This window comes from Sinocyclocheilus anshuiensis, unplaced genomic scaffold (assembly GCF_001515605.1).
Source record: "Sinocyclocheilus anshuiensis isolate Anshui unplaced genomic scaffold, SAMN03320099.WGS_v1.1 scaffold3005, whole genome shotgun sequence".
Taxonomy (NCBI): Eukaryota; Metazoa; Chordata; class Actinopteri; order Cypriniformes; family Cyprinidae; genus Sinocyclocheilus; species Sinocyclocheilus anshuiensis.
Genome location: NW_015540835.1, coordinates 41,153 through 63,797, shown reverse-complemented (window position 1 = coordinate 63,797; position 22,645 = coordinate 41,153). Strand labels below are relative to the sequence as shown.

At 35.4% G+C, this 22,645-nt stretch overlaps 2 protein-coding genes across 2 annotated transcripts in view; one reads left to right on the top strand and one right to left on the bottom strand.

The window, feature by feature from the left end:
- Positions 1 to 593: 593 nt before the first annotated feature.
- LOC107687378 (hippocampus abundant transcript 1 protein-like) lies at positions 594 to 14,392 on the bottom strand. Its single transcript, XM_016484673.1, has 12 exons — positions 14,029 to 14,392; positions 12,820 to 12,918; positions 11,437 to 11,499; positions 11,220 to 11,347; positions 10,501 to 10,615; positions 10,119 to 10,337; positions 8,342 to 8,455; positions 7,575 to 7,646; positions 5,899 to 6,011; positions 5,656 to 5,753; positions 4,420 to 4,574; positions 594 to 3,038 (listed from the first exon to the last, which is right to left on the bottom strand). Exons 1-12 carry the CDS (start codon positions 14,125 to 14,127, stop codon positions 2,823 to 2,825), a joined length of 1,491 nt encoding a protein of 496 aa, XP_016340159.1. The 5' UTR covers positions 14,128 to 14,392; the 3' UTR covers positions 594 to 2,822.
- A 5,134-nt stretch (positions 14,393 to 19,526) lies between these two features.
- LOC107687379 (tip elongation aberrant protein 1) overlaps positions 19,527 to 22,645 on the top strand; it is a 13,207-nt gene continuing 10,088 nt past the window's right edge. Inside the window, exons 1-6 of the mRNA XM_016484674.1 lie at positions 19,527 to 19,833; positions 19,914 to 19,986; positions 20,084 to 20,126; positions 20,240 to 20,318; positions 21,453 to 21,541; positions 21,663 to 21,809. Of these exons, the coding sequence (XP_016340160.1) occupies positions 19,772 to 19,833; positions 19,914 to 19,986; positions 20,084 to 20,126; positions 20,240 to 20,318; positions 21,453 to 21,541; positions 21,663 to 21,809 (493 nt within the window). The 5' untranslated portion in view covers positions 19,527 to 19,771. The remainder of the gene's footprint in view (positions 19,834 to 19,913; positions 19,987 to 20,083; positions 20,127 to 20,239; positions 20,319 to 21,452; positions 21,542 to 21,662; positions 21,810 to 22,645) is intronic.

The window sequence follows — 22,645 nt, the reverse complement described above, 5'->3', positions numbered from 1 at the left end:
AAGTCATTGAAATGTTTGTGGTTAAAGACTGCAAACTAGTTGATTGTGTGGCGCTAAATGTGATTATGAGCGAATAGCCACATTATACCTTGGTTCTTTTAGATATTTCATGGTACTGATTATCATATTCATAAACCATGCAGCACAGGTACGTCTGCAAGATGTCTGGTAAAAATCTGGAAAGCATCTGCTGTGTACAAACATCTTATAGACGTCTCTAAGATGTCAGTTTTACATACACTCTAAATCATGAACATCTTAAAGACATTTTCTAAACGTCTATTTGACATCTGATAGGAAACGTCCTATAGACATATTGCAGATGAGCAAACACTCTAAAAAATACTTCTTAGAGACGTCAAATAGACGTCTCTGTGATGTACGTGTGCTTTCAGGCACACAAACGGTTTTGTCAGACAAAAACGAGGTAATGCTAAGTCATTGCTAATGTTCTCAGAAATCCCTGAACGTTAAGTAGCACAACAGCGCCATCTAATGGTCAAGAGAAATACTGATTTACTATACTGAAATACTGATTACTATAAGAGAAATAGTGAACTAAATTCTGAAATACTAAGAAACACATCACGCCATGACTCTTAGTGTTCTTTATTCATTTGCACCTATTTAATCGATTCCCACAATACATGACAATAAATACGTAAAGGTCCCTGTACATTTCATCTTCATCAGCTGCTCAATGTACTCGGTATTTACAGTCAGACTCGGATCCACTACAAACATGTTTTACACTTCAGGCACCTTGTGTATCCCGTTGAAAGACACACAAATACTTGACGAGTTCAGAAAGGAAAAGGGAAAGTTATTCTCGGGAACGCGTGCGTGTTGCTCCTGACGATGGTTGACCTTATTTGGAGCAGCACTTTAATTGTTCCAAAAATATTGCGGGTCTAGCAACATGTAAAAGTTTTTCTGTAATACTATTCAATACATATACAATGCTTTACAATCCTAAAATAATAAATATGGCCGTCGCTATTGCGTTTTTAAACCGCCGTTACAAGCTGTGCACGAATATATTCAAAACCAAAACGCGCGGGAACTACGGCTGAGCCGTTACACGCTTTGGAATGTCACGTTCCGCAGTCGCATCATAAATACACACACAAGCTTAAAGTTTCACATCGCTGCTTTATAAATATGGCTGAAATGATGCAAACACATGGAAAAAGGGTCAAGGGTGGAGAATAAATGATGGGAAGCAAATATTCAGATTCTGTTCAGGATCTCTGTTTGATTCACAGGTCACCAGAACCGTTCTGAATGGAATATCTGCCATATTTGTATGGAATACTGGAAGTGGAGGAAATGATAAGCATGTGGAACAGGAAATGAGCACAGGTCAGTCAAACAATGACCTCAAACTCTAATGAGACGCTCCACAAACAGTGTTCTTCACACAAAACAGACAGAGGCCTCTGGGAAACATAAAGCATTGTTCTGGAAATTCACACCAGTGTTCATGCAAAAAAATAAATCATCAGCTTGGAAAACGTTAATTGTATGAGAAAATATGGAATTCATGAACAAAACAATGAAATTCTTCTGTAATTCTAATGAATCTTGGAAAAATCCAAAATCCCATATTGAAAATGGAATGTGGCTAAAAAACAAGACGCAGATAAAAATATAGTCCGGTCGAATCTCACCTCATTTCACAAAATCATCGAAACCTCCAAAAATGAGGTAGCTGGTATGTAGATGTTGGCTGATTTTTAATAAATACTAATTATCCTTAAGGAAATATATAAATATTGTTGAGTTAAAATAGCTTCACAAATGCACATTGCCAATTTTTTTCTTGAAAGTAAAAATGAAGGTAAAATTTCACTTGTACAAATGTAATATTTTAAGCAATACTGTGATTTTTAACCCATGTTTCTCAACATGAAATGGCATTCGCAACCCATTTTTGTTTTAAATTTAATGCCATTTTTGATCACTGCTGCATAGAACCTTTACACACACACACACACACAATTCAAGAACTTCACAATCAAGCCATGTCCGAAACAACTAACTGGCCTAAAAGAACTACGTTTGCATCAGTAACTACACCAAACCGCTGGTGCTCTAGTGTTTCGGGTTTGGTTAACATCGCCACAAATACTGTTCATGCAACTGGATGCATCTCTAATCTATTAAAACCTTGCCATACGCCACAGGATATGTGACTTTAAGGCTTGCGTAAGGAAACTTAGCTCAATCGCTGCAGTATAAAAATACTGTCGGGGTATTAATCTCAAATTCCGTTTGGGTGAATCTCATGAAATCGGTTTAAAATCACAAGAAATTAGTTTTTTCTTAATGCAAATAAAGCCTGTTTTTAGGAGGGAGAAAATGTGCTTGAAAATAATGTCAAGAAAAGTCTAAAAATAGGCTTTTTTTTCTTCTTCAGGTCGTAATGACCTAAATCATGATTTCATGAAATTCACCCAGTTTTTCTTCAATCTCACGACTTTCAAGCCACCACAAGCTCCGCATACAGTACAATAAACTTTACTGCACTTTGCCCAAATATCTATATACATGAAGAGCTTTGCAATCAAACCGAACGCATACGATCCCACTGATCGAGCCCTTAGTGTGTTGATTCATTTGAACACTGAATGTTAAACGCTGTAAAAACGCTTAATAAAAAAGCCTCTGAGTTTAAAACCAATAACCGTTTCGTCATAATCAACAAAAAAACACACTAAATAAATTCCGCATGCTCTCAAACATTAGTCGCCGGGCAGATGGAGGGTTTGCGATGTGTTGACGCCCTTTTCATTTTTTCCAAACGTGATTTTGTTTCAGAGTCAGACGTTGCTGTCCTCCAGCAGCGGTTCGAAGTCCTCGTCGCTCCCCGGCAGTGGCGTGTTGGTGTGAGCGCCGGCTAGACTCGCGCTGCTCTTAAGGGTTTGGCAGGGCGTCGCTGGGGGTGTCGGGTGGTCCGGGATGAAGAGAGCGACTATAAACGCCACCACCACTGTACAGGCGCCCAGGAGGAACGGAGGACCGGGGATTATGGTCTTCTACACAAAAAAACAAGCGAAAGGTAAGTGGCATTAGAGGAAGTCATCACGGATTTATGACACTGTTGAAGCTATGAGTGAGTATTCACTTCGATATAGAAACAAAGCTGTGCGATATAGATAATATATATATTAAATATTAGGGCTGGGTTTTGACAAAAAGTTCACGATTCGATTCTCATTCACAAGCTTGCGATTCGATTCAGTATTGATTATTTTGGATATATATCAGGTACACATGCCAAATTTTCAAGGAAAAAATCTCTCAACCAGTGTGGATTTAAGAATCGATATCGTTCCGTAAAAATGAGAATCGATTAATATCAAGATACCTATATTTTTTACCTAGCCCTATTAAATATATCAAGTAGTGAAAGTGACATGTGGCCAAGTATTATATTATGTATTATATATACTATTATATAATAATATATACTGTATTTTACACAATTTGTCACATTTTTGACGAACCAAGTTTATTTGTATAGTGCATTTCCCACATGCTGTTAGATTGTTTAAATAAATACATTTAGGCTTGGTGTTTATAAGAAATGTTGTTAATAATCAATGCCACTATAGGCTAAATAATGTTTGTTTTTTTTACTTAGGCCTATATTTTTAATTCCTGTTCTGAATAACATACAATTTAAAGGATTTGCTGTCGAGTGAAGGAAACTAAAATACATGTTTATAGTGTTTGTAAATGTTTCGTTCTGTTTACCAGTATTTTATATTACTTATGATTGTAATAAAATTTTACTTATACGCAGATGCGAAATTATATATTATTTTTATAATTATAATTCCTAAACATTAAAAATAAACACTGAAAATGCCATGCAGGGAGCACTTTTGAATGATGATGCAAATTAATGAAAAGAAGTAAAATAATAATGCAAAATAATGTAGCAGATGTGTTATATATTTTTATTACATATAATATATACAGTATATCATTTTGACATTGCATCATACAGCAAAAGCTTTGTACGAAATAGATCATATATAGCATAATATATAGCAATATCATTTTTATTTTATATTATTTTTATATCTTTAATTTTGGTTATATTTTGCTCTTAAATTGATTTATATACAAAAACATTTATATTTATATGATCATTTTTATAATTATTATTATTGATTTGCTTTTATATATTTTATTTATTTATTTATTTATATTTAAAAGTTAATGTTTTATGTCATTGCAGCCAAATAGATTAAATAATTACATTAATAAATAAACATTATAAGCATTAAAAATGCCATGCATGGAGTGCCTTTGAGTGATGATGCAAATGAATCACTGAATCCATGTTTTGAACTGATTCACTGAAGCAATTTCAAATTCTTCCTGTATAACAGACAGACTGACACGTACCTCTGTGGAGGTCTGTAGTGGGATGGCGTAGTCGGGCTGGATGGTGGTGATCCCGCTCAACTCCACATTAAAGAGGAAGAAAATGAAGCCGTACAGTGCCGGACCCAGACCATTACAGAGCCCCCGAATCCCTGTTATCATGCCCTGAACCAGACCTGAGGTAATACAACACACACGGATGGAAAAACAGCTCATATGCACAACATAAACTCCTAATGCCTTAGTACAGTGGTCGCCAACCCGTTGATCGCAGTGATAGTCTGAGACTGTAAACGGCTGTAAACAGAGGCCAGAGTCGCTGAAGACGGACGCAAAGAGGAGAAAATACTGTAGCAGGCAGAGCAAACTCACTGTTCACAATGCTCGAAATATAGGAAGAATATATCAATATTGAATTGGGGGTAAATGTATCACTGAAGGAAACTTCAGAAAAGTTTCGATGGCAATGGTATTTTCTTTTTCTCTTACCTCCATATTAAGTAATAATAATAGCAATAATAATTCATTACATTTATATAGCGCTTTTCTAAGCACTCAAAGCACTTTACATTGTGAGGGGGATCACCTCATCCATCACCAGTAGTATTTATAAGCGCAGCGCTGCTTTGTTTACAGCGGTACCTGCTGTCAGCCCGTCTGCTGGTTTTGTTTCATGCAGATGTTTTATGCTGCATAATTTCACAAAGATAAAGTCAGACTGTCCTGTTTTTGCTTTAAATCTTGAAATTATAAAATTCCATTTAAATAAAAAAATAACTGCTCGTGCTACATGGGTGTATCATTTGTTGTTTGGATTGTGATTGGCTACAGATATTTTTGTTTGAGACTAGTTTGCTTGTTATAGAGCAAATAAACAATAAATAAATAAATCTGCGACCACTTTTGGAATCGGCCATAAAAAAAAAAAATTATCCAAATTGACCATGAAAAATCGTCACTAAATAAAAGGCCTCAGATTGGTATTACAATCTGGGCTGTCTTTTTCTATCAGTTCTTCAATAGGTAGGTCTTGTCTTTCATAAAAGCCGAGGTCAAGGATCTTGGAAGGTCAAGGAAGGTTGGTGACCACTGCGTTAGTAGAAACCAACATGAAATGAAACCGTGGACTTTCTGAATGCACGCTCCTGCTCTCTAAGTGCACAGTTCATTACTTGTTTTAAAGACAAATGTTGTTTTTCTTCAGTCCTTAAAGTTTTGAAAAGGTAAAATCTCAAAAGTTAGCATATAAGAGTTTACCCTGTTTATCTGGATCCGCACTGCGTGACACTAAAGCGCTCACTGCAGGGAAGGTTATGCTGGACATGGCCGCCACCGCGCCGGCCGCCCACATCATCCTAAACAACAACACAAATAATATCAGCATAAACGACAATCGCTTCTGGACATCAAACTGAAGTGACTTGCTCTTCTTAAACCAGACGATTGTTATGTTTTATTCGCATAAGCAGGTCATTTCTCTTGATCTAGATGTTAACTCACCACGGCTCGGACCCCAAACCGTACCAGGCCAGCTGAAGAATCTGGAAACCCAGACCCAGAAGAACCGTGTTCTTGTTCCCGATGGTCCTCATCAATAAAGTCAGAAAAAGCGTCTGTCGGGAACAGGAGAGAATGAATCTTTACATTGCCCTGCATCATATTTGCTGAACGAATACTCGTTTTGGACTAACTTTGGGTGCTGATTCTGAAAATAGTGCGTTTTGCTTGAGTTCATCACACTTTATCACAAAATATGATGCATTTTGTAGCATTTTTGTTTCCAACGACCAATTGCAATTGCAGAAAATCTTAAATTCATAGTCATGGCATTAAATGTTGCATGCACTGCAAAAAAATTAACATCTTCCTCAGTATTGAAAAAGAAAACAAAGAACAAATATCTGTCAATGGGGAATGAAAACTTATTTTCCCTTTGAATTAAGTCGATTTTTGTTCGTTTTAATCATAAAAATCACTTTAAAACAAGACAAATATACTGAGGAAGAACATCACTTTTTTGCAGTGATCAGAATGTAGAATAAAAGATATTTCCATCACAGTTTTTTTTTTGTAAAATGAATCAAGAAGTCTGTAGGAAGTTGTGTTTTCAAACTTGCTAATACAACTCATTGTGCTTCCTAGACATTTGCATTTAAAGATCATATTGACAAATTATGTTCCCTTTAATTTATTCATTAAAATTGTGTCTTAAAAAGGTCTTAAATGTATCTTCATAAAGCTTGCTGTGCAATTCTCAGCCCATTTTCACATTTATGACATTAATTCATGCCTATTCCTGATTTTAAGGTTAGATTTATAGCGAGTGACTAGAAAATGCAAACATGAGCAGATGTTTTGGGTGTTTTACTACATCCAAACAGTGACTGACAATTACAGATTTCATGGGGAAAAAAGCTTATTTATTCATAAACATGTTTTTATGTAAAGCTCTGAGACATTAAACAGACTATTTGAATATATTTTTCCACTCTTTTGCAGATTGTAAGTTAAATTATACATTTTAAATACTTGTTTTTATCATTAAAACCAAAGCGTTTAACATTCAACAGCTTTTGTTATTTTGATGAGTGCATTAAATCTGATACATATCATTCGAAAAAAATCTTAATTCTTATTTTGTGAAAAAATATATGTGAAATATATGTTAAAAAATAAGATTTATTATTTTATATTTGAATTTATTATGTGATATTTATTTTTTATATTTATAAAAAAATTATTTATATATATATTTTTTTTTCCAATTTATTATATGATGTATATTATTGAACTCAGCATCATCATATTAGCTAAAATTAGGCCTTTTTTGCAAATCAGCAGACAATTTTTCCTACATGCAGGGCTGTGTTATTGTTATTATAATGAAACGTCATTGTTTTCATTGCTGTGTCATATTGAATCGGAGCAAAGCTGCTAGAATTCACCTTGCTTACTGCAGGGCTAAAAATAAAACCCCTCAACTTAAATAAACCAGCTAACACCATGCTATCTGCTCATTACAGCCCTGCCTATATTTCATTACATTTACAGTTGAACTTTTAAAGGAATTCAATTCAATTAGAAAGCGTTTGCGAGAGCCACTTTCATGAGACGGCTCGCCGGCTCAACGACACGAGTAATAAGGCAGAGCCAAGAATATTGCCTCAATTAAATACCTGTGCCAGGATGGAGAGGATTCCCACCACGCCGATGAACACCGCGATCGTTTTGGGCGAGAAGTTAATGACCTGAGAGACACAGAGAAAGAGCCGCGTCACTATCAGTCTGCACCAGCGCGCCCCGATCCAGTGAACTCTGCTATGTCCAGTAATGAGCCGTCACTCAACTCAACTCAGCGCTCAGACAGGATGCCACTAACAATCCAGCTGAACCATCCTGAGAACCCGACGACTGTGTGAAATAGAATTCTGTAGAACGCAACAATGTTTCAAACTGCAGTTTGCTACATTCTTGTCACATGACCTTGTTACATTGCATGTTTAATTAAACATGTGAAGTCCAGTATAAATCTCAATTTAAAAAAATGGACCCTTATGACTGGTTTTGTGGTCCAGGGTCACAAATAATTATAAAACTAAATAAATAAATATATTATGGGAAAAAAATTGGGCGCATTAACTTAATTCATTTCAAATAAATGCTGTTCTTTGGAAGTTTGGAAGTAGCATGGTAGTGTCTTTGTTTACTAATCCTACTTGTTTAGTTAATTAGAAGCATATTGCTGCTAAAACCCTTCCAGTCATCAGTGCAGCTCTATCCGAGCTAATGAATCATGGGACTGTTCGACAGTAGCAGACAGTGAAAACATGCAGCATAAACCGCTGATTAAAGTTCAATGGAAGCTGACAGCTGCTTTAATCGGGAACATTAAATATAGAATCTTTACTTTTGTTCATTAAAAACCAAGAAATAAACACCTTACCTGTCGCAGGTAGAGGAAAAAGCTGGAGTACTGACCCGCCTCGGGCAGATAGGACAGAAACACTGTGATACAGATGAGCAGAACGGTCGTGTCCTGCCCAACTTTCCGCATAGACTGTGAAGAAACACAAGAAGCATCAATAAAACGCTTAGTAAATGATAAAAGGAGTTTTGGATATCAGTATATTTTAATCATCAGTACTAGTCTGATTAGGCCAATATTGTAAGCAATATTGTATAAAGTGAGATTTATAAATACAGAACATTACAGATGAACATTACATTATAAATACATATTTATGAACAAACCAGTTATATTTACTAGAGCCCGACCGATATGGGTTTTTTGGGGCCGATACCTTCAGAATTCTTTGATGAATAGAAAGATCCAAAGATCAGCATTTATCTGAAATAAAAAGCTTTTGTAACATTATACACTATACCATTCAAAAGCTTGGAGTCAGTATAATTTTTTATTTTTAGTTATTTTTTTGGAAAGAAATTATAGAAATTACTACTTTTATTTAGTAAGGACGCTTTAAATTGATCAAAAGTGATAATAAAGACATTTAATGATTTCTGAAGATCATGTGACACTGAAGACTGGAGTAATGATGCTGAAAATACAGCTTTGCATCACAGGAATTCATTATATTTTAAAATATATTAAAATAGAAAACAGTTATTTTAAATAGTAAAAATATTTCACAATCTAACTGCTTTTGCTGTATTTTGGATCAAATAATTTTAAAATCCTTTAAAAAAAACATTAAAAATCTTACTTTGCAAAAACTTTTGACTGATAGTGTGCATATCATAATTAGTGGTCGACCGATATATCGGCCGATATTTGGCATTTTTCAAATATTGGCATCGGCCGATAAGTTTTTCTGCTTGCCCGATGCGTTTGAGGCGGGACTTTTATTTTGACGGCGCTGAGATTGCAGCGTCTGAGCACACAGTGCTCACATTCCTCCCTCTTGTTCGCTGTCGTCATCAACAGTTCTGTCTAATACGGATAGAAGTCTGTCTAATAATCCGATAGAACTGTTAAACAAAGGAATTAAAATGTATACATTACAGTATTATAACGATTGCTTTTATATTATTAGTAATAGAAAGGCAAACATTATAATACTTTCTCGTTTGCCGTCAGCGTTCAGCAAATACGCATTTATATCATTTAACCAAATATTTGAATGACTAATGAACATTTAATTTTACAAACCTTGCAAACTTAGTCGAATCCAGCTGTGAGATCTTGTGAAGTGTGCATGTGACCTGCATGATCGCGTGTTCTCTGCGTGACTTTCGGTCCGTGCAAATTGAATGCTTTAAACATAAAATTTGTGATTTCAAATTATGCTGCACTTCATGCATTTCCCCACTGTCATATTCATGTCATTTTCTCTTTGTGCTGTGTGTAAAATGAGTGTTACCTTAGCTTTATTTTAAAAATATGATTCCCAATGCACACAAACTTCCTAGAATACTGAGTGCTCTGTTGGTTACAGTGTTTACTTCCTTTTTAATTATATTTATTTATTTGTAAAAAATACTATGTCATCTAAAGTATAAGTATGTTTATTCTACAAATTAATTTTTTTATCCATTTTCAAATGATTTTAAATTTCTTAAATATTAATTAAAATAAATACAATTATATCGGCCACCCTGCTTTCCAATATATCGGCATCGGCTGTCAAAAAACCAATATCGGTCAACCACTAATCATAATAATAAAAAATAAATTGTAAAATCCTCCTTTAAATCCTTACAGCGAATGGGTCGGCCTGCTCCCAGGAGATTGGCGCTCCCCATGTGTTGAGCCTCATCTTGTCGGGCAGTGACTCTGGGACAGCCAGCAGAATGAAGCAGATGTCGGCCAGAGCGATGAGAGTCGCCAGCAGCACCACCAGATTATCTCCGTAGCTGGCTGACAGGTACGCTCCGATGGCCGGGCTGGTGACCAGACTCGCTGCGAACGTCGCAGAAACCTGGAAGCAGATAGAAATACAACTCTTCTATCCAGCTGGGTCAAGGACACTGAATGCAGGTCATGCAGAAGAACCTTGGAAACAGAAATATCCTAAAACAGCCTCTCTGAGATTCTGAGATCAGTCCAAAATGCATTTTATATTTAATAAGAGAGCCGCTTACGAGTCCATACGCCGTACTCCTCTCACGCACATCCGTAACGTCTGCGATGTACGCGAAGATTACAGAGAAAGTGACGGAAAAAGCGCCAGACACCGATATCATGGCGAAGTACCACCTAAAAACAAGTGAAACATGAGAAAACATGTTGATTTAAGAACAGAGCTCCCTAAACATTTTACACTGAGTTTATATACATTTTTCAGTTGATTTGTGATTATTGGATAAAACATTTCAACCACATCACTGCTGGTCGGACAATCAAAGTTGAGTATAACTAAAAAATATCATATTAAATATTTAAATTACTAACATCATATATTTATTAAATTACACCCATACATACACACACATGTGTTATTTCTGTAATTTTATAAGTATTAATAAAGAAAATATTACAAAATAAACTTTATAAAAGAAATTAAGCATTAAGTAATAAATTGTTACAAATAGTATATTAATTATTATTCAATCACAATTAACATTATAATATATTTGTATAACATTTTTTAAATACAAAGAAAAAAATAACAAATATTAAAATATTATATAATCATAATTATTAAGATTAAGCAATGTAAATAATTATGTTCCATAAAATATATTATTATAATTTTTTTTTTTTTTTTTTTAAGAATAAATTGTAAACATACATAATTAACATTACATAATTATTAACTATATATATATATAAATTCCCCCCATGTCAGTTATGGTCTCACCATGGACTGAGTCTCATGAGCGGGATGGGCGCACACGTGAAGAACACGGTAACCAATAGAAACGATCGTCTGCCCCACACGTCTGACAGAGCGCCAATTAACGGAGCGCTCATAAACGACAGCAGACCCTGACGAACCAAAGCAGAAACATCACTGTGACAATAAAACCAACACAGACGAACTAACCAGTCCACTGCATTCACATCACATCACGTACCTTCACTCCCTGAATCAGGCCGTTTATTAAGAACGTGTGTTTGGGGAACGTTTCATGCAAAACCTACAAATGAAAAATGCACATTTCAATAGACAGAACAAATACAATACAATTTATATCTCATAATGAAAGGTGCACTCAAAGTTATTTCATGTGTATTTTTCCCTGGTTTTATTTGCCTTCCCAAACAACCAGAGACTAGAGATGACGTTAACCAGTGTTATTGTAGTATTATTCATAAACTACTATATTATTTATTTATTTATTAATATTTTGAATTTGCTTTGATTTTTACATTTTCAATTTAAATTTTACATTTTGTTGTGCTTTTGTCATTTTTATTAGTTTTTTATATTTCCATTTAGCTTTCATTTATTTTTAGATCTTATTTTTTATTTCTCATTTCTTTTATTTTTATTATTTAATTTTTGTTTCAGTCATTCAATTTCAAATTATTTCAGTTAACTGCCAAAGCAACATTTCAAATTTTTCTCATTTCAAGATTTCAAATTTTTGAACATTTTTGAAGTACGTTTTAGTTTTTAAATTTTTCATCTAATATTTACATTTTATTTTTATTTTTTTTAATTTCAGCTTTATTTAGTAATTTCAATTACTGAAAATTATTTTTAATTGTTTCATTTTTAATAATAACACTGATAACCAATTTTGTCATTTTTATTAATTTAAAAAAAAATCTTTCTATTTAGCATTAATTTACTTTTTATTTTAGTTTAAGTTTTTTATCTAATATTTATATTTTGTATTCAAGCTTTATTTCAATTGCTGAAAATGGTTTGTAATAGTTTTAGTTAATATAACACAGATAACCGCTAGTGATGTGCTTTTGTCATTTTAATATACTTTTTTTTTTTTTTTTTTCTGTTTAGCTTTAATTTACTTTTTATTTTAGTTTTAGTTTTTAGTAACTTTTGGGTTTTTTGTTATAAAAAAAATAAAATAAAATAAGCAAGCCCAGCCCAGATGACAAAAAGTAACGCAAAAGTAACATAATGCCTTAATTTGCGTAAAAAGTAACTAAGTAATGCAATTAGTTACTTTTTCATGGAGTAAAGCAATATTGTAACGCATTACTTTTAAAAGTAACTTTCCCCAACACTGGAGACCACACTGTTTGAAAACCCCAGTTCTTTAAAAAAAACATTTATTTAATTGTATTATTTAATTATATATATATATATTTTTTTTTTTGAAGGTTTGATTCTTTGTGAGATGTTCCAGAAAAAAGACGGTGGTCTTTAACCTTATACTGACATCATCTGGTGTGAATTTTGGCGAAAAACAACTAATAGCACCTGTAATAGAAGCTTTTATCCTGATAAACCTGAACTACAAACATGAATGAGAATTAAAGCAGCTCACCATGAGCATCGGTGTGGTCAGGAGACCCCAGGCGAAAAACTCCAGAAAGATGACCACAACAGCATGATAGACGCTCGGCTTCCCGATGCCCTGCCGGACCTGGAACATCACACACATACACAGCTCTTTATTAATAATGCTAATTATAATCGGGAATGTGGCACATTTCCAGACTCCTCCGCTTTCAATGGGACTCGTCTCATTGCTATTCCTCCGGGACGTTTAGACACACAAAAGACGAAAGAAATCCAGCCGTGCCAAACTCTCAATCCACTGCTGACAGACGTTCACAGATGAAAGAATTCACTGTGATGCTTAATATGCATGCATAAGTATGTTAATAATGGCATTTCATCCCTTTTATACATAAAGCAGGAAACAGAGACATTAATATTTTATATTTTACTATAAATGCATGCATATATGTGTATTTAAAATAGTTAAATAGTTATAGTTATTATACATAAATAACTTTGTGCATATGCACGTATATTTTAATATACATTTTTATATATAAAACAGACGCACATATATAATACATATTTATAAACATGAAAAAAAATTATATAAAATTATAAACAATTATATTTTTTTTTCATAAAATATTTTATATAAAATACAGTACATACACAATATATAGCTGAGCAAAACATCAAATTAGTACATTAATATTTGTCTTATTAATAAATATACTAAATTGGAAGAATTTACTCAACAGGATGCGCAAATGAATAAATGAACGAAGATTTCGGCGTCCCCATGACAACAGACCTCGCGCGCGTGCGTCAGTTACGTAACAACCGACAGCGGCGCTTCAATCGGCCAATGTAGCCGTTAGCATTAGCATCGCCTCATCGATCGATATCGCACACGACACGTCTCGATACATTGTTATAAAGAGCCTAAAGATTATTATGCTATGCATAACATGATAAAACAACAATTCAGTCGGTGTTAAAAAATCCAAAATGTTATGATTTGTCAGGTAGCCGATGAGCGTTCGTGCGCACGTATGTAACGTTACAATTAATAAGACATTCATATTTATACAAGCGTATTATAAATCAATAAGCCATGTAAATACACATTTTATCATTTTAAATGCTTAAATGTTTTACGGAATGTGTTACCGTAGCTGATATCAACAAAAACAGGCGCTCCAATTAATGAATGAGTCACAGTGACACGTTATATCTGTGTTATTCTTACCGGATTGTCATGCTTCATTATGATCTTCTTGACCAGCACAACTTGGCCGGTGTGTTTCGGGTCTTTCTCCCCCTGGGCCATCATCATCTTCATCATCATTTCATCACATCTCACGTGAGCGACGTAACATGCGTCCTGCTGCGTGCATATCTGCGCTTTACCGCCGAGATCAGCCGTGCAACCGGCCAAAAATGAGCTCCGATCGGTTGTTTAAGTCACATCCAGTAATAAACAGACCGTACCGATGAAATGGTGCCGCTCTGTCTTCCCCCGTTACGTGATTGCAGCGTGCAGAACAACGACGCCGCGCGGCGAGCAGCTGTTCCTGAACCAGCTTCGCATGATGCGGATGATGCTGGTCTCAGCTGATCTGGACTCAGGATGATGGTCTGGTTTCTCACTGGGCGAGTGACAGGTGCGTCACGCTCTTTTTACCTTATCAGATGATGTTTTCCCTTTTCAGAGGATGTTACTAAGGCGCGGACCAATTGTGGAATTGTGGAAAAGTGGAGGATGACACTTCAGTATTATTACAGGTTGCTACAAATAACTTTTATTAATTAATTATGTTATTTCACATATACAGTACTAGTCAAAAGTTACGATTTTTTAAGAAATTTAACCAAAGCTGCATTTATTAAACACAGTATAAACAGTAATATTGTGAAATAATATTACAATCCTATGTGTTCTCTATTTTAATATATTTTCAAATGTAATTTATTCCTGTAAGGGCAAAGCTGAATTTCCAGTAGGGCTGTGCGATATTGAAGAAAAATGCGATATGCGATAACTCATTAAATAATGCGATATTCGATATGCGATACGAGAATGCTTAAAGTGCCACATGCTCAGATGAATCAGTTTTACTCAGCTGTTGCTGAGTCAGTTCTGTGAACTTCTATAACTATCTTGTGTCATATATATATGGTTATTTGTATGCATGTATGTATGTACCAAGAGTTTCTGTAAAACCACAACAAATTCCTTGTGTTTGCGCACACTTAAGTGGTGAATAAAGCTCATTCGGATTCTGATTCTAATAAGAAAGCACCCCTACAACAACTTCTGAAAGTGAACGGTAGTGTTTTACGCGAGCATTACATAAAAATGTCATTTTAACATGAGTTTAGGAACTGAATAATAAAAAGGAAAAATAAAACACTGCGTAGTATTTACTCTTTGAATTCAATATGCACTGATTCTTATTTAAGCTACAAAAGTTATTTAGGTAAGAGCAGTGAGTGATTTTCTCTTTGTCTTTTGTTCATGGCCCCAAATATTGCAAGCTGTAGCGATATGCATATTGCGATATTTCGATAATTTCGATATATTGCACAGCCCTAATTTCCAGCACCCATTACTTCATGATGATCCTTCAGAAATCATTAGAGCCCTGCGCAGGACTGTTTTCTTAAAGGGATAGTTCACCCAAAAATGAAAATGATTTAAGGTGCTTTTGCACCACGTAGTTCTAGGAATTTAGTTCTAGGAACTAGCCAGCAGGGTCGTTCCTAGAGAACCAGTCGGGCAGTTTTCCTGGTTGCATTCGCACCGGCAGCGGGAACTCTGAAGCGGCCGACAGCGACGTCTTTATTCGCGGTGTGGCGTTTACAAACATCAATAACATGTGAATGGAGGACGCCGCGATCGCAGCTGTTTTTGTTGTGTGTCACGGGTTTCATGATAACGGAGATGGAATGTAAATGCACAATTTACATGATTGAAAGAGCGTGAAAATCTGATTAAATCTCCTATGACAACTTGCAGTGTTATCATCAAGGCTGAGAAAAGAACACAACACTGCAGACAGCAGAAATGCCGTTATGGCTGTCTTCCATGTTCGTGGAGTAAATATGTTTACATGGCTTTTTAAAAATGCCGGGTAGCCGGTGTTTCGTATGCGTCTGGCCAATCAGTGTACACTTACGCCACTGGTAGTTCCTATAGAACTAATTTAGAGCCTACTCTGAAGTAGGTGCTAAATTAGTTCCCCCAAATGTAGAACTAAATACGTTCCTAGTTCCAGCGGTGCGAACATGCCAAAAAGCGGGAACTTCCACCAATAGTTCTCGGAATTATGAAAAGGTTCCTCTGGTGCGAAAGCACCTTTACTCACCCTCAAGCCAGTGTATATGACTTTCTTCTTTCAGACGAATACGATCGGAGTTATATTAAAAAATGTCCTGGCTCTTCTAAGCTTTATAATGGCAGTGAATGGGTGTTGAGATTTTGAAGTCCAATAAAGTGCATCCATCCATCATAAAAAGTGCTCCACACAGCTCCGGAGGGTTAATAAAGGCCTTCTGAAGCTAATCAATGCATTTGTTTAAGAATAATATCCATATTTAAAACTCTATAAACCATAATTTCTAGGTGTAGGTGTAGCGTACGTGAGGTTGTCATGGCAACCAGATACATTGCACACGAATTACATCTGCGCTTCTATTTTGCTACACTAAACTTAGCAATAAACACATTGAAAATAAGGCACAATAAACGTGTCTGTCAAAACTATCTCAAAGGAGGCTGAAGTTAAGCAAATCAAAGAGTGAATTACTCATCCACTGTTTTTAAAACCGACATTTGTTGGGCTTGATTCAAGATAACGCACAATGGCAGGCGCACACTTTCTATTTAGTCTTACTGAAAATAGATGATAAACAGTTTATATTCTAAAATCTATTTATAGGTTGTGTTCTGTAACATTTGGATGTAAATGGCCTGCTTAAAAGTAGAACACTGAGCCGCTAAAACGGCTGCATCCTGTGGATCACCTTTATCTGAAGAACGGCATTGAGTTTTTTCGTTATTCATTTTTTTGTTAAAATATCTCTTTTTCTGTTCCGAAGATAACTGCTTTCCGCATTGAAGACATCCAACACAAATCTACGAACATATTCAGGAGAGCATATTCAGGTTTATTGCTAACTAGTGAAACACTCCATTACCAAAAGTTAAAGAGGGTAAACTTTATCATTAAACTGCATTGTGCACGTATGTTTTAAAGGGGTCATATGATGCTGCTAAAAATAACATTATTTTGTGTATTTGGTGTAATGAAATGTGTTTATGCGGTTTAAGTTTAAAAAAACACATTTTCCACATACTGTACATTATTGTTTCTCCTCTATGCCCCGCCTTTCTGAAACGCGTCGATTTTTACCAGTGGTGGAAAGAGTACTGAAAAAATATACTGAAATAAAAGTACCATTACCTTCCAAAAAATGTAGTGCAAAGTCAACAAGTTCCACAAGCAACAACGACTTATCCAAGTGACTGCTGCAGAACGCACACGAGAGAGAGACGAGGCAGTGCAGATCGCACGTCTCATGAGTGGGGAATTTACCGAACGTGGCACTTGCGTGAGTTAACACTGTACACAGGAGGTGGAGTCTTCTGTGCAGTGGTGCTGTTTTGTGCCTCAAAGCGAGCGAAGAAGACGTTCAGCTCGTTCGGCAGGGAGATGGTGCTGTCACAGGTGCGTGGTGGGGGCTTGTAGTCCGTAATGGTCTGTATCCCCTGCCACAGGCTCCGAGTGTCTCTGCTGTCGCTGAAACGATGGGCTATCCACCTGGAGTACTGTCTTTTTGCCTCTTGCAAATACTACAACTTGCCAAAGTTGTAGTATTTCCTCAGCGACCAGCACGGATCAGCTCCAGGCATGACGAAGCAATATCGTCCTCTTTTGGAAGACCAAACAAAGTAGTTTCGCTTTCACAATTAATCACACAGCGCCTTCACGACATGGCGGCGGCGGCAACAACAATACTACAGCGAGAATAAAAGTTACGCCTTCTTTCTTTGCGTGAACATTTGGGCAGCGTTATGCAAATCTTCCCACATCCTGGCGTAGACATGTGGGGGCGTGTTAGAACGAGCCGTTTTAGGTAGGCGTGGCTGACTCTCAACTTTTTTAAAGAATATCTCTTTGGATTTGAGACTTTAGTCTTTGCAACTTTACAGATCTTCTTTATGCACCAAGAGCTTGTAACACTCCAAAGAGAAAGGAAAAATTTAAATAGCATCATATGACCCCTTTAAACACTTCAGCTACCTTATATGTTCTTACTCCACACATATTAAAAGCATGCAGTTTTCTAGTGTATTTAACTTCTCAGGTAATATCAATGGTATGACCTATTTCAGATCATGGGCACCGGAACCATTGTATGGTTCTTTTTTTTTAAGACCAATGATATTGGACCCACTCACTTTTACCGTCTCTTAATTCAGCGCAATTTGTCTTCACTTTTCAGAGCGCCGTCAGTCAAATCCATTCCACTTGAAGAATGCCATAATAAAATAAACTCCATTCCGCGTTTTAGCTACAGCCTTGACTTCCACACTGCTGCTTCCTCAAATCCATGCCACTTGGCTCATTCAGAGTCCATATAAATTCAACCGTACGGTGGCCGAGAGAGCTCAATGCGCTGCAACTTAAGAAAACACATGCAAATAGAAAAAGCACTAGCAAAGTTAGAAAACACATGTGCTGCACATACTCACAACACAACCAAATACACAAACGTGCTGCAAATCCTCACAGCGCAACCAAATAGCATTGCAAGTAGCACAGACCACAACGGAACCCTTACGAAAATTAACCATGGTTTTACTATAAATAAAACAAAAAAAACCCATGGTTACTATAGTTAAACCATGGTAACCACAAATTAACCATGGTTTTACTACATAGTTTAACCGTGGTATTTGTACAACTTTGGTTATACAAATGGTAATCAGTACAAAAACATGGTTACTACACTTTTACTATAATAAAGGTTAATTTTCATTAGGGTTGTTGGGGTCCCCTTGAAACATTTCCCTTACGAAAATTAACCATGGTTTTATTATAGTAAAAGTGTAATTACCATGGTTTTGGCATATTATTGACTACCATTTGTATAACCACAGTTTTACTACTAATATCATGGTTAAAACTATGGTTAGTATAGTAAAACCACGGTTAATTTGTGGTTTAACTAACAAGTTTTTTTTTTTTTATAGTAAAACCATGGTTAATTTTCGTAAAGGAAGTTGTAAGTTACCCGGCTGAGGCTTACATAATGTTTCACAGTTACAGTAATTGTGTATTTCGTTGGCTTATTTAAGTTAACAATATCCAAAAAAGGTAAGGAATCATATGATCAGGATGTTAAAATAAACAAAAATCTCACCTTTCAGAGCAGAGATTGATAAGCATGTCCCAGCCAGGTTCGTCACTTGTGCTTCCCTTAATCTGTGAGTATTTGCAGCGCGTTTCTGTTTATTTATTTTTTTACTTAAAAGTGTGTTTCATTGTGTAGCCTGTGATAAGGACCTTTTATAAAATGAAATGACAGATTATGTAGTTTTATAACATATACAATTTTATTTAAATGCGTTTTATTCTGTCTGTGATAAAGACCTTTTAAAAAATATATAAAAACGGATGTAGTTTTATAAAATAAATATATTGTTGAAACAATTTGTCTTAAAACTTAATTATTTTTATGGTTAGCCTCCATTAAGTTAAATGGGTCCCTGTGGCAGCAGATCTGTTAGCATGATGAGCTGCTGAAGTTTGTTGATCTGTATCACTAGGCAACACTTTCCTCATCTTACCACTGCTAGAGACACTGAACCTGTGTGTGAATGAATCCCAAAGGACAGGAAAACATTTAGCACATGATACGCTCCCTGCTGATTATCACAGGACATAGATTAAATAAATTAATTGTAAGACAATAACTACACTAAAATGGCTTTAGCGAGTGGACATTGGGTTGACAAGGAAATCGCAGGAGTCCCACCAAGCCCAAGGTGAGTTCATTCTGCTTGCAGATGTTTATGCCATAAGGAGAAAAAAAAATGAAAATAAGCATTATACGTATCATTCACAGATATGGCCATGCAATGACTGTAGCAGGAAATATCGCTTTCTTGTTTGGAGGAGCATCCAGCGCGATCACAGAGGTGTGTGAATCTAATAAACCGCTGAAAACTGCTCTTTGTGTTCATAAAGATTATTGATCCAAACATAATGCCTGTGCAACTGTGTTTTTATCCATAGGACGATCCTCCAATTTATCTGAATGACTTTTACATGGTTACAGGTACCTTTGGTGAAATATTTCGCTGTTAACACATAAGTGAATGCTTTTCCTAAACGTATTATTGATTTCATGATGGTTTGCAACTTTTCAAATGTATTTTTCTTCTGTTTTAGTTTCACCTAATCGAGTTACATGGGAGCTGATGCCTCAGAAAGGTGACGTTCCCACAGCGAGAGAGGGACACACTTTATGGTAATAAGAGAGTTCATGTATTAATATTTAAAACTAAAACTTCCACTGTTCAAAATTTGGGGTCAGTAAGATTTTAATGTTTTTCAAAGAAATCTCTTATTCTCACCAGGGCTGCATTTATTTGATTAAAAATGCGGTAAAAAATTGTGAAATATTATTACAATTTCAATTGCATGTTTTCTGTTGTAATATATTTTAAATTGTAATTTATTTCTGTGATCAAAGCGGAATTTTCAGCATCAGTCTTCAGTGTCACATGATCCTTCAGAAATCATTCATATTTATTTTTTTCAAATTTCTTTATTATATTTTAAATATATATTTTATTTAAATATTTCAAATTTATTTGATGATTTAATTATGAGTATTTTTTCCCTCCATATATATATATATATATATATATGGTACATAGTGAAATGTTTTTAACTGTGCATTTTTAAATTTAAACTAACCTGAACCAAATATGAAGTGTGAGAAAAGAAAAAAAAACAGGGAACAAAAAAAGAAAGCAAAGCTAAATATTACATTAAAAAACTAATAAATTATTTATTACAAAAATTAAAACAATAAATGAATAAAACAATTTATTGTAAAATATAAAAACAAATAAATGAGTTTTAGGTTCATTTATTTAATCGTGTTTATATTTTATAATACATTTATTTAATCAAAAACAGTAAACTTGTGAAATATTATTGCAATTTCAAATAACTGTTCTATTTTAATATGCTGATTTGCTGCTCATTTTTGATTATTATTTATATTGAAAAAAATTTCGCTGCTTCATATTTTTGTGATAAACCGCGATACATTTTAGTTTTCAGGAATAATTTAATGAATAGAAGGTTCAAAAGAACAGCATTTATTTGAAACAGAAATGTTTTGTAACATTATAAATGTCTTTACTGTCAATTTTAAGTTCAAAAGAACAGCATTTATTTTAAAAGGAAACATTTTGTAACATTATAAATGTCTTTACTGTCAATTTTGATAAATTTAATGCATCCTTGATGAATAAAAGTATTAATTTCCTTAAAAAAAAAAAGTCTTACTGGCCCCAAACTTTTAAACAGTATGTACATAAAAAAAAAAAAAAATTAAATTTTCAAAACCACACTTTTCCTTTTCCCATAGTGTCGTTAAAGGAAAACTCTACTTGTTTGGAGGTTCCTCTCATCCTGAAGCTGAAGAGTGTCTCCCAGGCATCTATTGCTTTGACATTGGTGAGACACTAGACCTTTAATTGTGTAAATGCATGTGATTTCTAGATTCAAATGAACAGCTTGTGTTGTTGTCGTCATGTTAAGATGCTTGAGTTTTGATGTGGATTGTCTTGTGCGTCAGTGGCGTTGACGTGGGAGAAGCTGCTGACTGGAGGAGTGTGTCTGCGGACTCTGAGACACAGTGCAGCGGCTCTGGGAGAGAATATCTATGTGTACGGAGGGATTCTGGACAGCGTCCCTACAGATGACCTCATGATGTTCAACACCGGTCAGTACTGTGAGGACCGCATTATTAGACTTGTCCAGTGATTTAAAGTAGTGTAAAGTACAATTCAGAGAGTGTTTGAGAAGAAAGATGCAACAGAAACATACAAATTATCTTTTTTTGAATGATAACCCTATAAAGCTACTGTATTATATTTGATACTCAAATTTCTAATGCCTTTAAATGATCAACATGATCAAAACTTTGCTGCTGAACCTATTTCACACAATCTTTACATGCCTTCTGTAGTCTGATTGATAGTTTAGAGTTTATTCAGTCAAAGCTCTTGTAGTGTAACAGTAGCTGGAGCTTCACGTGTCTTTCTGCTGTCAAATCTTGACTGATTTTTATCAAGTAAACATCAGAATAACTGCAGCAGTATTTCCAGATGAACACTTACTGGACTGAAGCAGCTCAACTTTACTTGATTCTCCATCAATCATGTTTTAAAGTCTCAAATCTGATCGTCTCGGTTACGTATGGTAACCCTCGTTCCCTGAAGGAGGGTATGGAGACGTCACGTCGGAAGACCGACGAGACTAAACTAAACTAAACGAGCCAATGCACATTGGCATACGATTATTGCATCCAGCTGCCGCTGATCACAGCGTGAGTATAAGTAGGCAGCAGATGCAGCGCATATTCAGGTTTTCGCTGAGGAGCCGAGCCGGTGACCCGGCTGCTCAGCGGTGGTACGGGAGCTGTGGCGACGGGACTTGACGTCTCCGTTCCCTCCTTCAGGGAACGAGGGTTACCATACGTAACCGAGACGTTCCCTTTCAGTCGGTCACTCCCGACGTCACGTCGGATGACCGACGAATTGGGATCCCTAACAAAGG

What these genes read in the sequence shown, in the direction of transcription:
- LOC107687378 (XM_016484673.1), bottom strand. Translation starts at nt 14,127, where the DNA reads ATGATGATGAAGATGATGATGGCCCAGGGGGAGAAAGACCCGAAACAC. An exon ending in AGCAGGCCGACCCATTCGCT is followed by an intron (nt 8,456 to 10,118) that starts GTAAGGATTTAA and finishes GTTTCTTCACAG; the next exon opens with TCTATGCGGAAAGTTGGGCA. An exon ending in TGCGGATCCAGATAAACAGG is followed by an intron (nt 4,575 to 5,655) that starts GTAAACTCTTAT and finishes GTATTACCTCAG; the next exon opens with GTCTGGTTCAGGGCATGATA.